General features: G+C 50.8%; 2 protein-coding genes across 2 annotated transcripts in view; one reads left to right on the top strand and one right to left on the bottom strand.

The window, feature by feature from the left end:
• Positions 1-3440: 3440 nt before the first annotated feature.
• On the top strand, positions 3441-20089 carry LOC308592841 (cytochrome P450 11B, mitochondrial-like). The gene is made up of 9 exons (XM_081204766.1): positions 3441-3782; positions 5572-5727; positions 7800-7999; positions 9201-9404; positions 11471-11625; positions 13164-13327; positions 13953-14031; positions 16686-16877; positions 18222-20089. The coding sequence occupies exons 1-9, from the start codon at positions 3523-3525 to the stop codon at positions 18333-18335; spliced, it is 1524 nt and encodes a 507-aa protein (XP_081060892.1). The 5' UTR covers positions 3441-3522; the 3' UTR covers positions 18336-20089.
• The window catches only part of LOC308592879 (TBC1 domain family member 20-like), a 16471-nt gene continuing 13720 nt past the window's right edge, over positions 19779-22529 (bottom strand). The window contains exon 8 of the mRNA XM_081204883.1: positions 19779-21982. Coding sequence (XP_081061009.1) covers positions 21721-21982 — 262 coding nt within the window. The 3' untranslated portion in view covers positions 19779-21720. The remainder of the gene's footprint in view (positions 21983-22529) is intronic.

Raw genomic sequence — 22529 nt, 5'->3', positions numbered from 1 at the left:
TGCATCACCCAGTGAGCTTCATGTCCGAGTGGGGATTTAAGCCCAGGTGTCTCCCAGGTCCTAGTCTAAAGCTGTAACCGCTAGACCACCACTGTCTCTCCAAAGGCTTCTCTCCTCCTTGTGACTCACAGACCCTCACCTGGCAGTCTCAGCGAGGAAGCTCAAAGGGCTCCCCCCCCTTCCCTCTCTCCACCACAACCCAGCTGCTGGCAAGAAGTGTGGCAGCTGGCTCACAACTGCTCTGCTAGGAATAGATCAGAGGGAAACTGCCCCCAGTCCTTGCCCTCTCGGCCTTTGCGGATATTTATAGCACAGGGGGAAGTTCAGAATTAATTGTGGGCTCTGCACACACGTCACTAGGAGTCTTGCTGATGTCGGGATTTCAAACCACAAGGCCCCACTCTTCCTTTGTCCTGGGTCCCTCCTGACACAGGCTCTTGTTGCTCCGAGAAGAAGCTGCCAGGCTGATTCCCCATCGCACACCAGCACCTGCTGGCAGCTGGCTGGGTACCCTTCCAGAGTAAGAGGTCTACTCTGCCAACAGTTACCCATGAGACGCACGCCAAAGGGGCATAAGAACATAAGGAGAGCCTGCTGGATCGGGCCAATGGCCCTTCTAGTCCAGCATCCTATTCTCCCTCCTGGGGCAGGGAGTTCCACAGGTTAACTCTGCACTCTGTGAAGAAGGACTAGCTTGTGTCTGTCCTGAATCTCTCAACATTCAGCTTTAAAGCCCTATGCAGCCTAGGACCCACGTACCTACAGGACCACCTCTCCCGGTATGCCCCGCAGAGGACCTTAAGGTCCACAAATAACACTTTGGAGGTCCCAGGTTGCAAGGAGGTTAGATTGGTCTCAACTAGGACCAGGGCCTTTTCAGCACTGGCCCCGACTTGGTGGAATGCTCTGTCCCAAGAGACTAGGGCCCTGAGGGACTTGAGATCTTTCCGCAGGGCCTGCAAGACAGAGCTGTTCCGCCTGGCCTTTGGTATGGACTCAGTCTGACCCTTATGTTTCCCTCCCCTTATGGTCTTGATCTATGGACTATTATTAAAATGAGGCTGCATTTTAAATTGTATTTTTAAGCTGTATTTTAAATTGTTGTGTCCCCCCCGCCTATTATGTTTTTATTGTAATTTTACTAGTGTTAGCGACCCTGAGCACGGCTCTGGCTGGGGAGGGCAGGGTATAAATAAAAATGTATTATTATTATTATTATTATTATTATTATTATTATTATTATTAATGGGATGCCTGCAAGTTCTAGTGTTAGTAGAGGGAGATGACTTTTCCCTGTCCCCCCCTCTGCATGCCATGGATATTTTATAAGCTTCTATCATCACCGTCATCGCCAATAATAACAATTGTGTCACCTCTTAATTTCTTTTTCTCCAAACTAAGAAGTCCTGAACTCTGCAACCTGTACATGACCCCAGTCAAGCTATCAAAAATCTATCATTTGCCTGATAATAAGTGTTGGAAATGTAAAGAAACTGAAGGTACTTTTTATCACCTTTGGTGGACATGCCCGAAGATTAAGGCTTTCTGGGAAATGATATATAATGAAACGAAAAAGGTGCTTAAATGTACTTTCCCTAAGAAACCAGAGGCCTTTCTCTTGGGCATTGTCGGCCAATTAGTGCCAAAGAAAGATAGAACTTTTTTTATGTATGCTACCACAGCAGCAAGAGTACTCATCGCAAAGCATTGGAAGACTCAAGATCTACCTACTCTGGAAGAATGGCAGATGAAGGTGATAGACTATATGGGATTGGCTGAAATGACTGGCAGAATCCGTGATCAGGGGAAAGAGACGGCAGAAGAAGACTGGAAGAAGTTTAAAATCTATCTTAAGAAACATTGTAAAATTAATTAAAGTTAAAATGTCGAGGTTTTAGGAAAAAAAGGGGTTTACAGCTGTAAAAGATTAAGTAAAAGAAAAGAATAAGGGAAAAATTTGATAAAACTAAAAGCTAGGATTTGCTGAAATAAGTTTGGAAATTGGGATGTAGAAAGGGGAGGTATGGGGAAGTCGGCGAAGTAAGGTTTAAGAAAAAGGGATATGAAATTATACATGTTTGTTTGTGTGTTTGTTTGTCTGTATTGTGTATTGTTTGTGTTTATAAAAATTGTGAAAAACCAATAAAAATTTTATATATAAAAAAATGAACTCTGCAACCTCCATAGAGGAGTCACTCCATCCCCAGAGACAGAACTTCTTAAAGGGGATGAGTGACTCCTGAACGTTGCTCTAACCACTCTGTGATACAACCAGAGTGTATGGAGGGGGATTGCTGCATAGCTGCATAGCTGGGCTGGCTGTGTGGCTCCTACTCTAGCCCAGGGATGCCCAGCCTTGGCCCTGCAAGGTTTCTACACATTCTTGGACTGCAACTCCCAGCGACTTGAGTTGCAGGTGTGGCTCACCTGACAGATCCCAAGGTTGAGCTGCCATTGGCCTCCTCATCAAATCTGAATCGGCTCCCACTTCTTTTCCGTCCCTTCCCCTGCTCGGTTTGTGCTTCAGAAAGCTGCACTTCTTCGGTTTTAAGATCGTGGGCAATTAAAGGCCTTTGCAAGGCCTGAGCTTGCCCAGAAAACTGCAAGGCTTACTTAATGCAAAAGGAGCGATCTATCTGCCTTGAGGAAATAATAATAATAGTAATAATAATAATAATATAATGCAGTGGATGCTCGGGTTGCGAACGTGATCCGTGCAGGAAGCACGTTCACAACCTGCAGCACCCACAACCTGCAGTGCCACGTCTGTGCACACGCGGGTCGCAATTTTGCACTTCTGCACATGCGCAAAGCACCGAAACCCAGAAGTAACCCGTTCCACTACTTCCGGATTTGGCGCGGTGCACAACCCAAAATCACACAACCCAAAGTGTCTGTAACCCGAGGTATGACTGTAGATTTATACCCCACCCATCTGGCTGGGTTTCCCCAGCCACTCTGGGCAGCTCCCAACAGAATATTAAAAGCACAATAAAACGTCAAATATTAAAAACTTCCCTAAACAAGTACAGGTTTTCCTTAGACTTCCCGGCAGTTAATGGATACAGACAGTGGACTTTTCAGGACCCAGGAGCTGGATGAATATGTTGGGCTGCATGCGTTTGACAGTGGCAATGTGGAGAGGGTCTTTCCTGGCTGCTCTCAATTTGCCCCTCTCTCGTTTTTAGAGGCAGCCGCAGCAGTGGCTGAGCTATGGAGCGGAGGCAGGGACAGGGCCTGGCTGGGTCGATGGCCTTTGAGGTCCCTTCTGCCTTGAGAATTCAATGTTCCAGGTTGGTGCACAGGCAGCGAGTGCGGAGAGGGATGTGTCCCCGATGGAGATGTCATCATTTCTGACACGGCCGGGAGGAGGTGCGCTTGCATGGCGCTGTGTCCTTGGCCAGGGGAGGCCCTGGCAGGGTTATAAGGCCCCTCGCTCTCTTCTTCCTCGGGGGAGAGCACTTGGAGAGGAACCAGAAGACCCAGGAGGTTGCCGGGTGCTGCGACGGCAGGGGAGGGGAGATGGGAGCCCGTGGTCAGATGAGCCCCCGGTCTGCTCCTTCTCGCGTCCTGCGCTCCTTCTGCTCAGGGCAGCCATGCCATTCTGTGGCGCCCGCCGTGGCCCCAAAGCCACCAATCTCCAGGGCGCTTCCCTTTGAGGCCATCCCCCGCAGCAGCCCCAATGCCTGGGTCAACTTGTACCAGTTCTGGAGGACCAACAGCTTCCCAAATTTCCACCACATCATGCAGAAGAACTTCCAGAACCTGGGGCCCATCTACAGGTGAGTTCCAAACCCGCTCTCAGGTGGACACTCTTATGCAGAAGCAATCCAGACGCGTCTTAGAGTTTTATTTAATCTAATTTTATCTATTTGATTTATATACAGTGGTGCCTCGGGTTGCAGACGCTTCAGGTTACAGACTCCGCTAACCCAGAAATAGTACCTCGGGTTAAGAACTTCGCTTCAGGATGAGAACAGAAATCGCATGGCAGCAGCAGGAGGCCCCATAGCTAAAGTGGTGCTTCAGGTTAAGAACAGTTTCAGGTTAAGAACGGACCTCCAGAACGAATTAAGTTCTTAACCCGAGGTACCACTGTACATGTCCTTCATCAAGAGATCTCAGGGCCATTTGCAAGATTAAAATGCAAGATAAAACCACAAATAAATAGTTAAACCAGAAGCAAGAAAACAATAACCTCGCGTTTAAATCAAAGTGCCCTGTCATCTTAGCACAGCAAATCCACGTTCTTAAAAAAAACAAACCCCAGACTTTTTGCAGGGGGAAATGTGGGGAAGAACCACATTGGAAAGTGTGGGATGTGTGTGGGAACACGCTTTCTGCTGGGGGACAGGGGCATAAATGGCCCATTTGCGTCTTTTTCCAGGAACCAGGGTTGGACTCTGTCCGTGCCAAATCTTAGGGCTTTGGTGCCCAGAAAGTGTCTTGTGGATTTCACCCCGTGGGTTTCACCCCATTTCAGACTCCAGTCCCATAACAAGGGCTGTTTATGGGCAACAGTATTTGTGCAAATTAACCAATGCAAAATTTTGAGGCAGAGTGTGGTAGTGAGCCATTTAAAACTTGCATGAGCTTGCGTGGCCATGCATGGTTTGAGCTTGGAAGACCACAGCCCAGGGTCTTCGTCTGAGTCACCGCTCAGCCCCTAGACCTGATTTCAGCATCAGGCAGTATTAGACGGCCGCCTTAGTGTGGGTTTGTGCGGCAATAGGTCACTCACACATTAACAGCCCAATGGAGGTGGATTTATACTCAATGGTCTTCCGCACGGGATCTTGCTCTGTCAGTCGCTCTGTGATGCTTCCTCAAATGCATTGCTTCCAAAGGGGGCACCCAACAGGCTTCCTTAAAAAGCTACCTTGCAAGAAGGTTGCTAAAAGGATTGGAGGCTGGGGCTGGCTGGGCTTCCCTAGGGAGGCAATTTCAGCAACTCAAATAAATTATCGTATTTTTTGCTCTATGACTCACCTTTTCCCTCCTAAAAAGTAAGGGGAAATGTGTATGCATCTTATGGAGCGAATGCAGGCTGCGCAGCTATCACAGAAGCCAGAACACCAAGAGGGATTGCTGCTTTCACGGCGCAGCGATCCCTCTTGCTGTTCTGGCTTCTGAGATTCAGAATATTTTTTTTCTTGTTTTCCTCCTCCAAAAACTTGGTGCGTCTTGTGGTCTAGTGCGTCTTATACAGAGAAAAATACAATAAGACCCTACTATCTGCATGTATGAATCAGCCCTCTGTTGAGGGCAGAGATTTCTTTTGAGGGCAGTGTGTGTGTGTGTGTGTGTGTGTGTGTGTGTGTGTGTGTGTGTATGAGAGAGAGAGAGAGAGAAACAGAGAGAGAGAGAGGAGAGAGAGAGAGAGAGAGAGAGAGAGAGAGAGAGAGAGAGAGAAACAGAGAGGAGAGGAGAGAGAGAGAGAGAGAGAGAGAGAGAGAGAGAGAACTTTTCTGTTTATTCTGCACTTTGGGAGCTGCACTCTGGTTCTGGGATTTGGCAGGGGCAGTTGGGGGGGTCCATATCTCAAGGGCTTGACTCCGTCCCACTTGGCAGGGAGACGCTGGGCACCTACGACTCCGTCCACCTGCTCCTGCCCCGCGATGCTGCCGTTCTGTTCCAGTCCGAGGGGGTCTTCCCACGCCGAATGGGCATCAATTCGTGGATCGCCCATCGCACGCTGCGGAACCACAAATGCGGAGTCTTCCTATTGTGAGTGAGGCCAGTAGGGAAGGGCGGGCTGTGGCTGCTGCTGGACGTGGCATCGGGAACTACTTTAGTGGCGTAACTTCTGCATTTCCCACACCCCGTGCCCCCCCCCCGATGGTTGGGACGGCCTCATGCAGTGGGATAACTTCCCATTTATTTATTTATGGTACCGTGTGGGTACATGGTTCCTCTCCCTCTCTTCATTTAATCTGCACAACAACCTTTTCAGGCAGTGACTGATCAACAGCCACCCAGTGAGCTCCATGGCCGAGTTGGGATTCAAACCCAGGTTTCTCCAGGACTAGCCCAACACTCTAACCCAGCCCTTCTCAAACTTGGGTGCCCAAATGTTATTGGCCTACAACTCCCATCATCCCTAGCTGCCAGGACTAGTGGTCAGGGATGATGGGAGCTGTAGTCTAATAACACCTGGGGACTCAAGTTTGATAAAAGTCTGCTCTAACCACTACACCACACGGGGTCTCAGGAACGCTGGTTCTCATCCCTTGTCAGAATGACTTCAAAGCATTCTTAGCTCAGTTGATGGAGCATAAGACTCTTAATCTCAGAGTTGTGGATTTGAGTCTTGCTTTCGGTGAAAGATTCCTGCATTGCAGTCATAGCTGTCAACTTTTCCCTTTTCTTGTGAGGAATCCTATTTGGAATAAGGGAATTTCCCTTAAAAAAAGGGAAACTGACAGCTATGATTGCAGAGGGTTGGACTAGATGGCATTTGTGGTTGGTACTTTCCGTGGTTCTGCGATTCTCCCAGTCCCTGCTGCTGTAACGCACCAGAGCCAATATGGTTTTGAAATGAGACCCGTCTGCCTCCTCTTGAATCTCAGCTCCTCTGGCTAAAAGTGGCCTCCAGAGAACAACCCAAGTGCTCTTCTGGTGTTACTGGACAGCAGCACCCTTCATGGCTGACCACTGGCCATGCTGCCTGAGGCTGATGGGAGCTGGAGTCTAGAGGACCTCAGGTACCCTCCGAATATGTGGAGGCAACGCTGAGCTCCGAGGCAGGAATGGGATTGCAGGAGGAGCACAGAGCACTGCCTTAGTTAGACCAGTGGCTGCACTGGTTGCGTGGTGAGTTCCTGCCCATCCCCAGTGGAAATAATGACACAATTATAAAGGTTAATGGGCTAAATAAGGCCACAACTTTATTGGTTACAGGTGATGAGCGGTATTGGCTTAGGCACTGGTCCTAACCGACTATATCCCACTTCAGCCCGTCCGCTTGAAGTCCAGGAAGGGTTAACCACCAGTAGGGGGAGTCCTGCTGATGCACATCAACTAGGAACTCCCCGGGGTCACCAATAGGGGGCGTGCCTTAGGCCCTCACCTCCATAGGCTTCGGACAGGGCCACGCCCCCCGGAATCCTTTATCGGACTACCCTTCAATATGTGGGGCAGGTGATGGCGCTTCCTCCCCTCTTCCATCTACAGAGCAATACCAATGCCTAACCGCCAATACCCAGAAAGTTGTGACGATTTGCTACGAGGTGGGCGAAAACCAAGGGGCTGGTGCCAATTTGCCAAGTGGAAAAATTCCCATCAGGCCCCTCAATGGCAACCAACCGAGGTCCATAGCAAGGTCAAGGAACGAAAACCTTATAGGGTGGGAGGGTGGGAAGCAGGAACAGCTGGCAGGTGGCAAAGAGGGAGATCCTGCGTTAAATAGGGCAGGCCACGCCCCCAAGCCAGCTGATTGGCCGGCCAGGGGGTGATGCGGCCGGAAATACCCTCCAATCGCACAACCCCACCTCCTCCATAGGGCGGAAGTAGCTTTGGCAGCAGTGGACCTCCAGGATTTCAGAGCAGGATCCTCTCCCAGCCCTTCTTGGTGATGCGGTCAGGACTCGAACCTGGGACCTTCTGCATGCAAGGAAGATGCTCTGCCACTGAGCTACCTCTGAGTGATGGGAGGGTGGTAACTGGGGTGCCAGGCCCAGGAGGGAAGGTGGGGCAAGAGGGGATCAGTGGTGGGTGATGGAGTCCCTGAACAGGAAGCCAAGCCAAGCACTCCAGGCGCAGAGTCTCCTACCTCACTTTGGGGCCTTCTTCCCACGCAGGAACGGGGAGGACTGGCGCTCAGACCGCCTCATCCTCAACAAAGAGGTGATCAGCCCTGTGGGCACCCGGAAGTTCCTGCCCTTCCTCAACACGGTGGCCGAGGACTTTGCTGAGTCCATACATCGGCTGATCAGGAAGAATGCGCGGCGCTCGCTCACGGTGGACCTCTACCACGACCTCTTCCGCTTCACCCTGGAAGGTACGGGCATTTTTTTGGGGGGGGCAGTTCTTCTCCCTCCTCTTCTTACTTGTGTAAGAATGCAAATACCTATTTCAGCAGAGTTGAAAAATCACCACCCACCTGCAGCTTATCTCTAGAAGCCTGCACTGGCTCCCGGTGGAGTCCAGGGTCAGGTTTAAGGTGCTGGTTTTAACCTTTAAAGCCCTATACGGCCTAGGACCCTCGTCCCTACGGGACCGCCTCTCCTGGTATGTCCCACGGAGGACCTTACGATCTTCAAACAAAAACACCTTGGAGGTCCCGTGCCACAGGGAGGTTAGGCTGGCCTCAACCAGAGCCAGGGCTTTTTCGGCTGTGGCCCCGATCTGGTGGAACGCTCTGTCCCAAGAGACTAGGGCCCTGCAGGACTTGACATCTTTCCTCAGGGCCTGCAAGACAGAGCTTTTCCGCCTGACCTTTGGTTTGGACTCACTCTGACCCTTATGTTTCCCTCCCCTTATGGTTTTGACTTTTAAAATGAGGCTGCATTTTAAATTGCATTTTAACCTGTATTTTAAATTGTCCCCCCCCTTAATGTTTTTATTGTAATTTTACTGGTGTTAGCCTCCCTGGCTGGGGAGGGCAGGGTATAAATAAAAATTATTATTATTATTATTTATTATTTAGGACAAGGTTGCATAACCTTCTAGAATAAATACGATATCTAAGGATGCTTTAGGCAGATTTGGGTTACTTTTATCCCATTTAAGTTTTCCTCTTAACAAAGACTGTTTAGGTAAACAAGAAAAATACAAGCTTTACAGTTTGCTCACTTTTAAAGTCTTGCCAGGTTTCAATATATTCAGCGATGAAAATCAGGCAGCCAATAATCCTTAAAAGTTACAAAAATCCGTGGTCCGGTTCAACTAGTATTCACGAGTGTTGCTGCCCAAGGCCATTGATCGCCATCTCCTCCATGAATTTTTCCAGCCCTCTTTTAAAGTCATCCAGGTGGTTGGCCATTACTGCCTCTTGTGGGAGAGAGTTCCGCAGGAATATTCCCCTGGAATATTGCCTAGGATTTGAAACTTTGTGGAGGAGGACGCTCCTTCCTTCCTTCCTTCCTTCCTTCCTTCCTTCCTTCCTTCCTTCCTTCCTTTGGGATGAGAGAGTGCATCTGGAAAGCCCCCACTCCCACTCCTGTGACATCTAACCTCCAATCTCCCTCCAATCCCGGCAGCCAGCAGCTACGCCTTGTACGGCCAGCGCCTGGGCCTCCTGGACGAGAATCCCAATCCGGAGTCCCAGCACTTCATCGACACCGTGGAGACCATGCTGCGCACAACCTTGCCCCTCCTCTTCCTGCCGCCCGGGGTCATGCGTTGGGTGAACAACAAACTCTGGCGAGATCACATGGAGGCCTGGGACGCCATCTTTAAGCATGGTGAGCCCCAGATCCCTCGTTGGGGGGAGAGGGGAGAGGACCATGGGGCAGTGGCTCCCCCGCACCCAGTGGGGTGCAAAGGAGCGGCTGAAGTGCATGGCTTGGTTTGACTGGGTGGCAGGGCAAGCTCCCTTCACCTTTGAGCTGGAATTAAGCATGCAGGGAGCATGCGCTGTCTGGAGCAGGAATGTGACACAGTCCTGGGCCTGCGTAAGTTGACCTTAGATGGACCAGTCGAGGGTTGGCAGTGGGCATTAGACAAGGGACACTTGGTGGCAATGGAGAGAGAGAGGCTAGCTGCAGAGGCTGCAGTTGCTGGAGATAACCAGAGTACAGTCATACCTCATGTTACGTTTGCTTCAGGTTGCGCGTTTTCAGGTTGCGTCCTGCGGTGACCCGGAAGTACCGGATACTTCCGGGTTTCGCCACTCACGCAGACGCGCAAAATGACATCATGTGCATGCGCAGAAACGGCGAATCGCAACCCGTGTGTGCGCAGATGCGGGTTGCATTCTATTCAGGTTGCGAACGGGCCTCCAGAACGGATAGAATGCAGGTGGGGTCTCAGCCGGCATACCAGATGGAGCTGGTAGACAGCTGCCCTGGACGCAGTATTAACCTGCACCTCCACAGACAGCTGTGAGTCCAAGATGACCCCCAGACTATACACCTGGTCCTTCAGGGGCACAGTTACCCCACTTAGTACCAGGGATCTAGCAGGAGCAGTTTACTGGGCAGGGAGTTCCTGCCCTCCAAAGAAGCATAAGGAGATAAGGAAATAATAATAATAATAATAATTTATTATTTCCCCAGCCACTCTGGGCGGCTTCCAACAAAGATTAAAAATACATTAAAATGTCACACATTAAAAACTTCCCTGAACAGGGCTGCCTTCAGATGTCTTTTAAAAGTCTGGTAGTTGTTTCTCTCTTTGACATCTGATGGGAGGGCATTCCACAAGGTGGGCGCCACTACCGAGAAGGCCCTCTGCCTGGTTCCCTGTAGCTTGGCTTCTTGCAGTGAGGGAACCGCCAGAAGGCCCTCGGAGCTGGACCTCAGTGTCCGGGCAGAACAATAGGGGTGGAGATGCTCCTTCAGGTATACTGGACCGAGGCCGTTTAGGGCTTTAAAGGTTAGCACCAACACTTTGAATTGTGTTCAGAAATGTACTGGGAGACAATGTAGGTCTTTCAAGACTGGTGTTTTGTGGTCTCGGCGGCTGCCCTCAGTCAGCATTCTTAACTGCTGCATTCTAGATTAGTTTCTGGGTCACCTTCAAAGGTAGCCCCATGTAGAGTGCATTGCAGTAGTCCAAGCGGGAGATAACTAGAGCATGCACCACTCTGGCGAGACAGTCCGCAGGCAGGGAGGGTCTCATCCTGCGTACCAGATGGAGCTGGTAGACAGCTGCCCTGGACACAGATTTGAACTGTGCCTCCATGGGCAGCTGTGAGTCCAAAATGGCTCCCAGGCTGCGCACCTGGCCCTTCAGGGGCACAGTTGCCCCATTCAGGACCACGCAGTGGAGGCCTGAAGCTTGATCTTGTTAGCTTCCCTTAACTTCCAGGAGATCCTGTACTGCCAACACCCTGGTGCCCATCTCTGGTGTGTGAGGAGGAGGCTCCTCACTGGTTCTCTCTTGCTGGAAACCGGAACCATCTCATTCCCCGTTCATCAACAGCCATGGCCTTGGAGCTCCTGGGGTCCCAATGTGCTATGTATGTCCTTGGGTGCCTTTGGGGGCCTGGGTTCAGTTTGTGCTCAGCCAAGCCCACTTGCCTGCTTCCCATCTTTCCTTCAGCTAGTCCACAGAGTGGCGCTTCCTGTCTGCTTCCTCCCTCCCCCCCAGTCTCAGCGGTGCCCCTTTTGGAACCCACCATGGAGGAGGATGGGCGCAAAACTCGGCTGGAGTCAGCCCTGCCTGCTATTGTCTCTGGCGCCACCTGCTGTTGGGCTCCCTGCCTGCCACCCCTGGCCTGGATGTGGGCTTCTTTCTAAGGCTGAGAGTGGGGCGCTTCTCACTGCGCCTGGACCTGATCCCCACCTCTCTCTCCTTGCTTCTGCAGCGGACAAGTGCATACAGAATATCTACCAGGAGTTTTGCCTGGGGCAGCCCCGCAAGTATTCCGGGATCATGGCCGAGCTGCTTCTGCAAGAGGAGATGCCCCTCGACTCCATCAAGGCCAACATGACGGAGCTCACGGCGGGCAGCGTGGACACGGTGGGTGCGCCCCACCCCATAAACAGATCAGGAACATCAGACCAGGCCAAACCATGGGTGGAGCTTGAGCTTAGTCTTGGCCACACTGACTGGCAGCAATGGGTCTCCTGGGTTTCAGATGGTACCTACAGCCCAGCCTTCACTGGAGAGCCTGGGACTTCCTGCAAGGGGTCCTGTAAGGCCTGCCCCTGCTTGGCTGGCTTATTCCCACCTGGCCAGCCCCCCACTGACTGCTTCCAGCTACAAAAACGGTTGCTGTGGAAGGTGCCAGAGACCACGTCACTGTTGGCCTGGAAAAGCAGGAGGCTGAGACCATTAAACTGGCCTCAGTGGGTTTTGTCAATGTGTCCTTCTGATGATGATGATGATGATGATGATAATTTATATACCGCCCTATACCCAGAGGTCTCAAGGCAGTTCACAGAAAAGATCAGCATAAAAATGAATGATAGTATTATAATATATAAAACAGGTATGAGGAAGAAAATAATTTAATTTGGAGTGTATGAAGACTCGGAGATTCAATTGGATCAACATGAAAATTACATTACTGAAGAGATATTATGCTTTATACATTGAAAGCAGCTCATCTCTACCAATTACAATTACCAGTGACATTTCATGTGGTTTTCATTCATCTCTTCGTAACAATGAGTGTAGCGGCAGCATCTACACTTTGGAAGGCCACGATCCTTATTACATATTCCTAGTTGTAACCTCCACGGAACACAATGGCCAGAATCGGATTATTTGCATGTTATCTTCCTGAAATATGAATGAGACTTCTGGACACATATGCCACCTACTCTTCTCTTTGTGCAAGACAACAAATTAGGAAGCTTTCAGTTAACTATGGTTTCCTATTTTGCTAAAGTAGGGCTTGCCTTTGAAGACAGTTCAGAAACGACAGTGGGCTCAGAATCTGGCAACCAAATTGCTGACCAGACAGTCTGAATATGTAACACCAGTTCTAGCACAACTGCATGTTTGAGTTGTTTAGTCGTTTAGTTGTGTCCTCCTCTTCGTGACCCCCTGGACCAGAGCACGCCAGGCCCTCCTGTCTTCCACTGCCTCCCGCAGTTTGGTCAAACTCATGTTTGTAGCTTCGAGAACACTGTCCCACCATCTTGTCCTCTGTCGTCCCCTTCTCCTTGGGCCCTCCATCTTCCCCAACATCAGGGTCTTTTCCAGGGAGTCTTCTCTTCTCATGAGGTGGCCAAAGTCTTGGAGCCTCAGCTTCAGGATCTGTCCTTCCAGTGAGCACTCAGGGCTGATTTCCTTCAGAATGGAGAGGTTTATTCTTCTTGCAGTCCATGGGACTCTCCAGAGTCTCCTCCAGCACCAGAATTCAAAAGCATCCATTCTTCGGCGATCAGCCTTCTTTATGGTCCAGCTCTCACTTCCATACATCACTACTGGGAAAACCAGAGCTTGAACTATATGGAGCTTTGTTTGAGTAGCTTCCCATTATTTCGGGGAGGGGGGCACACAGACCGAGGAGGTTCTTCCTCCCTTGACTCTCTCTCCCCCCCCTCCAGACAGCCATGCCCCTGCTCTTCACCCTCTTTGAGCTGGCCCGAAACCCACAAGTCCAGACTGCCCTTCGGGAAGAGGTCAAGGCTGCTGCGGTCTCATCCAGGGAGCTCTCCAAGGTGATGAATGACATGCCGTTGCTCAAGGGAGCAATCAAGGAGACGCTGAGGTAAGGAGGGCAGGATGGGTGCCATGCCTGGCGAGGAAATGGGTCCCACAAGGTGGCTGCGGGGTGGGCAGGGTGGATGAAAACTCTTAGCTTGGGATTGGACTGGGAAGCTCATGGAAGAGGAATTAGCAATGAGCTGCATGAAGAATGGCTTTCCTGAAGCAACTTCTGGTGGTACTAATCTGGGATAGCTCGGTTGGTAGAACATGAGACTCTTAACCCCAGGGTTGTGGGTTTAAGTCCCATGTTGGCCAAAATATTCCTGCCTGAGGCTGTGAATAAGGATGGATGATATTAGTTTTGAATTTGAAAAATAGCCACAGATGCAGAGACATGAATGAGGACAATTAGACATCTGGAACATGGGAAGTCCCAATTTTTTAATAATTGGAATATATAATTGGTGTATTGTGGTTATTGTAATTTGGATTTGATTTAATTTGTCCTTAATTGGTAGATTGTTATTGAAAATGAATAAATTTTTAAATTAAAAATATATATTCCTGCCTCACAGGGGGTTGGACTAGATGACCCTCGGGGTCCCTTCCAAGTCTACATTCTATGATGCTATTATTCTCTTCCTCCACTTTCTTTGAGAAGCCACAACAACATCCTTCTCTTGCAGGCTCTACCCTGTGGGGATTACAGTGCAGCGCTACCCGATGAGGGACGTGGTGCTTCAGAACTACTGTGTGCCAGCTGGGGTGAGTGTCCTTTGCAGTCTCCCTTCGCCACTCATCAGCCAGGATCCCACGCCGATTCTTGTTGCTCTTGTCAGGAGCTCGTCCTACACTCGAGTAGGACCCTGGCAGAGACACATGCCCGACTGGCATGTTCTCTTCCTCCTGGTCAATCGTTCGGGAGCTTCAAAAGCTTTCTTCAGCCCGAACATCACAGTGACTGATGCCCACACACACCGGCACACTTAGGGATCCGCAGAGTCTGCGTGTTTCGCGGGACAGACCTCAGCAACTCAGCATTTTGGCTAATCTACTTTATTTACATCTAAACACACACGGAGGAGCACTGCAACATGGCTCCCTCTCTCTCTCTAGCATCAGACAGCAAAGAGAGAAAGAACAAAGGACAATAGTCCCACTTCAGGGAACACAGGAACACAAACATCCCGTCTCCATCACTTCCCACCCTGTGGAGTCAAAACATACACCATCATGTGATAGACAACAATCCCATGACTGCGGACACGGGAAATGAATCTTCAACAGTTCTATCCCCCATCAGAGACATTGTGATCAAGGCTGCCTTGGCCCAGACCATTCCTCTCCTTGCAGAAGGACCATCGGTCAGTGGCGCCATTTCTGGCTTCTACCAACTCAAAGCAGATTTGAGTGGCAGAGTGATGGGAAAGACCCTCCTCTGCCTGAGACCCTGACAAGCCAGTCAGAGTAGGCAAGAGAGGAGATGTGGAGCTGCAGCATGGAGAAAGGGGAAATATAAAAGTTTTCCTCCCTCTCTCCTAACTCTAGAACTCAAGGGCATCCCATGGAGCTGAATGATGGGAGATTCAGGACGGACAAACGAAAGTCCTTCTGACAGTGCATAGTTATCCTTATGGCACTTCCTTCCACAGGAGGCGGGAGTGGCCCCCGTCTTGGGTGGCTTTAAAAGAGGATTAGGCAAATTCACGGAGGAGAAGAGGGCTATTGTGTGGGAATGTTCAGGGATGCAGGAGGATATATTGTTTGATTATAGCCTTTCCAACTTGTGTGAACAAGTTCACAATTTAGCAGAGTAACATTCCCCTTTTTAAACTCACAGCGGATGCTTTAGCTCAGGCTCACTAAAGCCTCAATAATAACTGTTCTGGTATTTCCCCCTTATTCCCTCATAAAAGATAAGACACGACACAGTCTTCTATAAAAGTATAAAAAGAGTTTACTCACATTCTGTTCACAATCGGATCCCAGAAGGCAGACTTAGCTTAGAAAAGTAACATACACATGGAAACTATCTCATAAGGTGACAGTCCCTTTGTCCTTTGCCTAAGCCAGATGTTGCTTCTTCAATGCATGTAGTCAAAGAGAGAGATGGCTGCCCTGCCCTGTGCTTTTGTTGTTACCTGCACAGGTGAGGCCACGCCCGCCTCTAGTCACATGCAGAGGAAGTCTGTCCCAGCCCAGAAAGAAACAGGAAGTTGACCTGCTGGCTGGACAAACATTCCTCCCCAGGTGTAAACATGTTCACTCTAGGAATGTTGTACTTGACTGCTCTTGTGTTTCACATCCCACATATTGATGGCCACTGGCCCTGATGGCTGTGTTCTGCTCCCGCAGTCAGAGGCAGCCATGCGTCTGAATTGCAGCTGATGGAAACCGCAGGAAGGGAGAGGGCTGATCTTGTGTCGGATCCTGCGTGTGGGCTTCCCATTGGGGCATCTGGCTGGCTGCCATGAGAACAGGATGCTGGGCTCAACGGGCCATTGGCCTGATCCTGCAGGCTCTTACGTTCTTAATGCCTGGTGCGTCCTTGCCTTCTTGGCTTCACAATGGGATCTTTCAGCCTTATGTCTGCCTGGTGGATTGGGTGAGAAGAAGTCCTTTTGATACACCCAGACAGGCAATCCGGACGTCCCTGAGAATGCACAGGGCAGCAGGGCTCCAAAAGATGCTCCAAAAGGGGATGAGGCGAACCAGAGATCCTCCTTCTCTGAGCTACCTGTCTACTCTCCCCAACCTGGACCCAGCTGTTGGTGGTGGGAAGGGTGATCATCTCCCCAAGATGAAGTTTCATGTTCTTAGTCCTGGCAACTGGGTGAAGAATTAGGGCAAAAAAAAAAATTATATATATAAAAGGGATGCGGGTGGTGCTGTCAGTTAAAACACAGAACCTAGGGCTTGCCGATCAGAAGGTTGGCGGTTCGAATCCCCGCAACGGGGTCAGCTCCCATTGCTCGGTCCCTGCTCCTGCCAACCTAGCAGTTCGAAAGCATGAAGTGCAAGTAGATAAATAGGTACCGCTCCGGCAGGAAGGTAAACGGCGTTTCCATGCACTGCTCTGGTTTGCCAGAAGTGGCTTAGTCATGCTGGCCACATGACCCAGAAGCTGTACACCGGCTCCCTTGGCCAGTAAAGCGAGATGAGCACCGCAGCCCCAGAGTCGTCCGCGACTGGACCTAATGGTCAGGGGTCCCTTTACCAGATCTGTGTGGAGTTTTGATCAATGATGGGCTGGGTGAAGTGACCACCTATCGGCCTGGAGCAACTATTGTTGGAGGGACTGAATGTCCCTGGTGAACGTACAAGCGAGCCACCACCTTTGGAAGCTCCAGAGCTTGATTTCAGCCGCCAAGGACGTTGCCCCGGAGCCTCCGCTCAAGACTGTGCTCCTTCCCTTGCAGACCTTGTGCCAGGTGGGGCTCTATGCCATGGGCCGGAGCCCGGAGGTCTTCAGGGACCCGGAGCGCTACGACCCCAGCCGCTGGACTGGCAAAGAGGACAACAGCTTCAAGGCGCTGGCCTTTGGCTTCGGGTCACGGCAGTGCATCGGGAGGCGCTTGGCCGAGGCAGAAATGACCCTCTTCCTCATGCATGTGAGTTGTGGGGTTGCAGGTCCAGGAGGTGGAAGCAATTCTCTACCCGGTGTCTTGGGAGGCGCCACAATGTGGAGATGCGCATATGACCCTTTGCTCAATGCCTTTGTACCCCTCTTGTGGAGTCCGTGTACATGGGTGTCGCCCACAGTTACCCACAGGCCACTGACCCCGTCTGAAATATTGCGTTTTGGGGTGGCTTCCTCAAAGCCGATTTCACTCTGACTTCAAAAGTGTTGCGTGGCAAATCCCCGGTGCCCACGGTTTCCTGGGGGTGGCACCCCATGCTTGACATTGGGGGTGGGTAGGTGGGTATCACAGAGGAGCATCCCACTTCCCTCCCACCCACTGCAACCATATCTATGGCTACACAGAAGTAATCCCCACTAGATTCACTGGGGCTTACTCCTTGGCACAGACCCAGCTGTTTTGTGACTGGCGCCCACTGCGCTTGTTCAAAATGCACCCACGGGCTCAGAAAGGTTGGTGGTCAACAGCCATACAATAAATAAGTAAAATAACCAAGCAAGTATTAGAAATCACCCCAGAATTGGCCTTACTAAACATATTCCAAGACAGTAATGCCCACTTACACCACAAAGAACTCATAACCCACCTACTTTCAGCAGCCAGAAACATCATAACCAGACACTGGAGAGACCTGTCAGGAGTAAGCATGGACCAATGGTACCAAATAGTCTGGGAAACAGCCCTACTAGAAAAAGTCACTAATAAACTGAAACTGACACGGGGACAAACAGAAGAAGACGCCTTCACCCTGGTATGGCTCCCCTTTATCACACACACAGCCCAACAAGACAATGACAAAAATCCACCAACAGCATACAAATCAATATGGCTAACCTGATCCAAAACACCCACCCCCCCCTCACACACGAAAACAAAGACCACCCCAGCCAACCACAAACGAACAACCACACCCCAGGCCAACCCCAACCTCTCTCACCTCCAAAGGAAGACAAGTGAACAGCAAAGAACCTGCACAAGCGACACTGACACCAAACCCTACATATAGGAAGTAAAATAGAAACATCGCCACCCGACCCCCCCATCTCTCTCTCCCCCACCTCTTTCCCCCTTTTCTTCCTAATTTCTCAACAAATGAAACTGATGTGTAAAAATGTTACATGGGGAAAAAATACGAGAGAGAGACATTGCAAACACTTTTGTAAATCAAGAAAATCTTTAATAAAAATAAGAAAGGTTGGTGGTTCCTGTTTTCAGGCAATGGTGAGGAAAGGAAGGGGCTCCCTTGCCACCGACTCAAGGAACACCCACCCCAGCATACCTGCAGTCTCACACGTGTTGTGCTTCTTGTTTCAGATTTTGCGTAACTTCAAGATCGATACCGTCTCCAAGGCAGACCTCAAGACCGTCTATGGCTTCATCCTCATGCCAGAGAAGCCCCCTCTGCTCACCTTCCGGCCCATCGACTAGGCACCAGCCCCCTCAGCCCCTTTCTCTCCCTCTGGACCATGGAAGGGGCCCGTCACTTGGGGGCGCAGACATCCTGACACCCCTTCCTTTCTCTCTGGCCATCTTGCTGCCTTCCTCCCCTCCCCTTCGGGCTCCAGCAGACATTCTTTCTGGCACCCCCCATATGATTTCATCCCAACCGTACCCCAAGGCTGGTAGAAAATTGCAGGATGCATTGAAACTCAGGAAGCTGGAGAAAGAAGCCAATAACGGGTGACCACTAGCCCAGGCCAAGCCTTGGGAGAGGTTCTGTTCTTGTAATAGCAAAATAGGGGATGCTCAGGTTGCAAATGTGATCCGTGCGGGAGGCACGTTCGCAACCCGCAACACTGTGTCTGCGCATGCGCGGGTTGCGATTCGGCGCTTCTGCGCATGCACGACTGCTGAAACCCAGAAGTAACCCGGTCCGATACTTCTGAGTTTCGGCAGGTCCGTAACCTGAAAAAACGCAACCTGAAGCATCTGTAACCCGAGGTATGACTGCAATGGCTCGACCCATTGGGATGTCGAAACAAAACAAAATAATAAAATAAAACAAACCATTCCAGTAGCACCTTGGAGACCAATAATAAATAATATTTTTTTTATTTATATCCCGCCCTCCCCAGCCGAAGCCGGGCTCAGGGCAGCTAACAACAATAAAATAATACAACATTCTAAAATCATTTCATTATAAAATTAATTCAAATCAAATTGACCAACTAAGTTAGTTATTGGTATGAGCTTTTGTGTGCATGCACACTTCTTCAGATACACACGAAAGCTCATACCAATAACTAACTTAGTTAGTCTCTAAGCTGCTACTGGAAGGAATTTTTAATTTTTATTTTATTTTGTTTTGACTATGGCAGACCAACACGGCTGCCTACCTGTAACTAGAACCATTGGGATATTGTGTTCTTACACAATACAAAGCAGCTTGGGTAGGAATGTAAGAAATGCTCCATGTTTCCCAAACTTGGGTCTGCAGGTGTTGTTGAACTACAACTCCCATCGTCCCTGGCTAGCAGGACCAGCCGTCGAGGATGATGGGGGTTGTAGTCCATAAAACAGCTGAAGACCCAAGTTTGGGGAGCCCTGCCATAGCTGGATCCTGTCCTCACAGTGGCCAGCAAGTTGTCTCTTCTGAGAAGACCACAGAAGAGGGAGCTGAGTGCAACGGAAGCCCTCTCTGCACGTGGGCAAATTCAGAGAGGAGAGGGCAAGTGATGGCTATCAGCCCCCATGGCTACGCTCTTCCTCTATGGTCAGAGGCAGAAATGCTTCCAGATCCCAGGTGCCAGAAACTACAGGAGGGGCTTGCAGGCTTCCCACAGGCGACTGAGAAAACTGGGCACTCTTATGCTTTTATGTTCCAAGGAAGAGAGGGGCACAGGGTTGCTCATCAGAAACACAGGCCAACCAAAAAGTCAAAAGTATTTATTTTATAAAGCTTTCCTTTGCTTTCAGCAAAGTCTCATCGAACCCAACGTAGTCTGGGTTTCCTTGTTCTCCCCTTCAAGGCAAGTCGTGTGGCTGAGCAGGGGAGTCAGCGGTGGGACTGGGACTCCCACTTAATGTGCGCCTTTCTAGTCCAGAACTGTAAACTGGACATTCAACAGGGACAGGAGCGATCAGACCAGCACTTGGGCAGCGGGGAGGCAGTCCCATCTGGGGTCTGCTGGCAGAGAAAGGCAGGATACAAATATAAAATAAATAAATGCACACACACTCGGTTTTGACTCACATCGTCTGGTTCATTTGGCAATGGGGGGGGGGGCTGCTGTGCCTGCTGCCGCCACCCAGATGACGAAAAGGCATAGGGCAAGACACGGCATTCCCTATTCTGTGCACAAAATCTGACTCTACTTCAGCGCTGGTAGGGCAGCAGGGTAGCTTAGGGCAGACAGCACACAGCTCTAGCTTCTTCCCACCCCTCAGAATCTGCCGCCAGAGGCAACTGCCTCACTCTGCCTCATGGAACAGCCGGCCCTGTATGCAAAGAGGTGTGGCCAGATTTCTTGTGCATGAAAGTCAAGGCAGGTGGCCGGGAGCCCGAGGGGGAAAATGAGAGCCCTTGCAGAGTTCACAGGAGCCCCCATTGGACTCTCTTGAAATCCAGGCACGGAACGAATGTGCCCACAGAGAACTCCATCTCAGAAGGCAAGCAAGAATTCAAAGCATATTCTGGGCAGTTTGGCAGCGGATCTCTCCCTACGGTTCATTTTGGTTAAATGGCTGTGTGCCCGTGTCCCTCCACTCCCTAGTAAATAAACCATTTATAAGGGGACTCTTGGCTTTGCCTGGTCGTTCGGAGGCTCTGCAAACTCTCTCCTAGTGACACCTCCCGTGTGAGCCCATCCAGTTCCACCCTGTGTTGGGTCGGCTGAAAACATTGGTAGTCTCCCTGCTTAAAATTGCCATTGGGCTTTACGTTGGTCAGAGTAAATATCCCTTTAGGTTTGGGATTTTTGCATTGAGTCTGTATACATATACGATCAGAAGGTTGGTGACAGCATTCAAGGTTTGAGGAGCCCTCGCCTCAAGGCTCTCATGCTGTTCTCCATCTGGAGAGAGAGGGGACCCCAGAAATGCCGAGGTGACAGCAGGGCTTTGCAGACTTAGCAGGCACCAAACCCCAAAGCAGAGGCAAGTATTTCTTCCATGCAATTCAGATATGAACAGGAGGCTGCCTCATTCCACATTAGACGCAGGTCCATCTATAGCTCAATGGGTTGACAGCGGATCTCTGGAGTTTCAAACAGGCGATCTTTCCCAGTAACCCCACCCTTCCTGGCGAACGGCAGAGACTGAAATCAATCTGTATACAAGGCGGGCGCTCTAATCCTCAGCTATGCTTCTCCACCCTGGGTCATGTGCAATTTGACCTCTGCTATGCCAACTCAAGACGCCCATCCCTGAATGTGTTGCCTGTGGCAATGCAGCTTTTGGGCAAGGAAGCCCGGAGCCTCCCTGTCACTGTTCAAAGAGAAGCCGTTACTGGCTGCGCGAAGGTGGAGACCCCAGCCCTCATGCAGGGAAGGGGAACGGCAGTGAGGGGTCGAGCACCCGGCAGCCCCTTGGCAGCCTCCCCAGGCGCTGCAACACTCACGGCATCTCTGCAGGGAATCGGAGCTATTTGCAAGTGCATGCAAGCTGGCCAGCGCTTTCCACTCGCCCCTGGCTGGCGTTTTGGCTGCCCGTTGCCCTGCAGAGCATTCCAGGCAGCCAGGAGTCTTTGGATGAGAATCATAGAGTTGGGTGGCCTTTGAGTTGATCCCTTTGCTCAGGGCAGGGAACCCAGAGCTAGGGCGCCCCCAAGAGGCAGTCCTCCAGGTCCACTGAGCACAACGTCTTCTGCTCCAGGTCAGAAGAGCTGCAGGAGGAACTCAGGCGCCCACTCCAGGGCGGTCTGCGTGACGGCCAGGGCCGCAGCCCCCAGCGTGGCTGAGATGCCCCAGACCGCGGCCTTCACCAAAGGGCTGTGTTCGGCTGCAGGGAGGAGTTCACCCGCTTCCTCTGCCTTGCTGGTGGTTAAGTGTTGCTGCTGCTGCTGCTGGCGCAGGATGGCGTCTGGGCGCTGGCACGAAGCAGCCTGCTGGAAGGCTGAGAAAGTGCCAATGCTGATGCTGAGAGGGGTGGAAAAGAGAGGGGCAGAAAATGGGTCAGTTGGGGAAACAGACAAACCTCCTGGCTGTGGGATGTAATCACCAGAGTAGTACATGCTCTGGTTATCTCCCGCTTGGACTACTGCCATGCACTCTACGTGGGGCTACCTTTGAAGGTGACCCGGAAACGGCAACTAATCCAGAATGTGGCAGCTAGACTGGTGACTGGGAGCGGCCGCCAAGACCACATAACACCGGTCCTGAGAGATCTGCATTGGCTCCCAATACGTTTCCGAGCACAATTCAAAGTGTTGGGGCTGACCTTGAAAGCCCTAAACGGCCTCGGTCCAGTATATCTGAAGGAGCGTCTCCACCCCCATCGTTCTGCCCGGACACTGAGGTCCAGCGCCGAGGGCCTTCTGGTGGTTCCCTCATTGCGAGAAGCCAAGTTACAGGGAACAAGGTAGAGGGCCTTCTTGGTGGTGGTGCCTGCCCTGTGGAACACCCTCCCACCAGATGTCAAAGAGAACAACAACTACCAGACTTTTAGAAGACATCTGAAGGCAGC

The sequence above is a fragment of the Podarcis bocagei genome, assembly GCF_964188305.1.
Source record: "Podarcis bocagei genome assembly, chromosome: 8".
NCBI classification, from domain to species: Eukaryota; Metazoa; Chordata; class Lepidosauria; order Squamata; family Lacertidae; genus Podarcis; species Podarcis bocagei.
The sequence above is the reverse complement of the archived record's forward strand: the minus strand, read 5'-3'. Positions and strand labels throughout refer to the sequence as shown.

Bases quoted from the DNA above. Each gene is read 5' to 3' on its own strand.
- LOC308592841 (XM_081204766.1), top strand. From the start codon at position 3,523: ATGGGAGCCCGTGGTCAGATGAGCCCCCGGTCTGCTCCTTCTCGCGTC. The intron at 11,626-13,163 runs GTGGGTGCGCCC...CCCCCCCTCCAG, and splicing joins CGGCGGGCAGCGTGGACACG to ACAGCCATGCCCCTGCTCTT. The intron at 16,878-18,221 runs GTGAGTTGTGGG...TTCTTGTTTCAG, and splicing joins TGACCCTCTTCCTCATGCAT to ATTTTGCGTAACTTCAAGAT.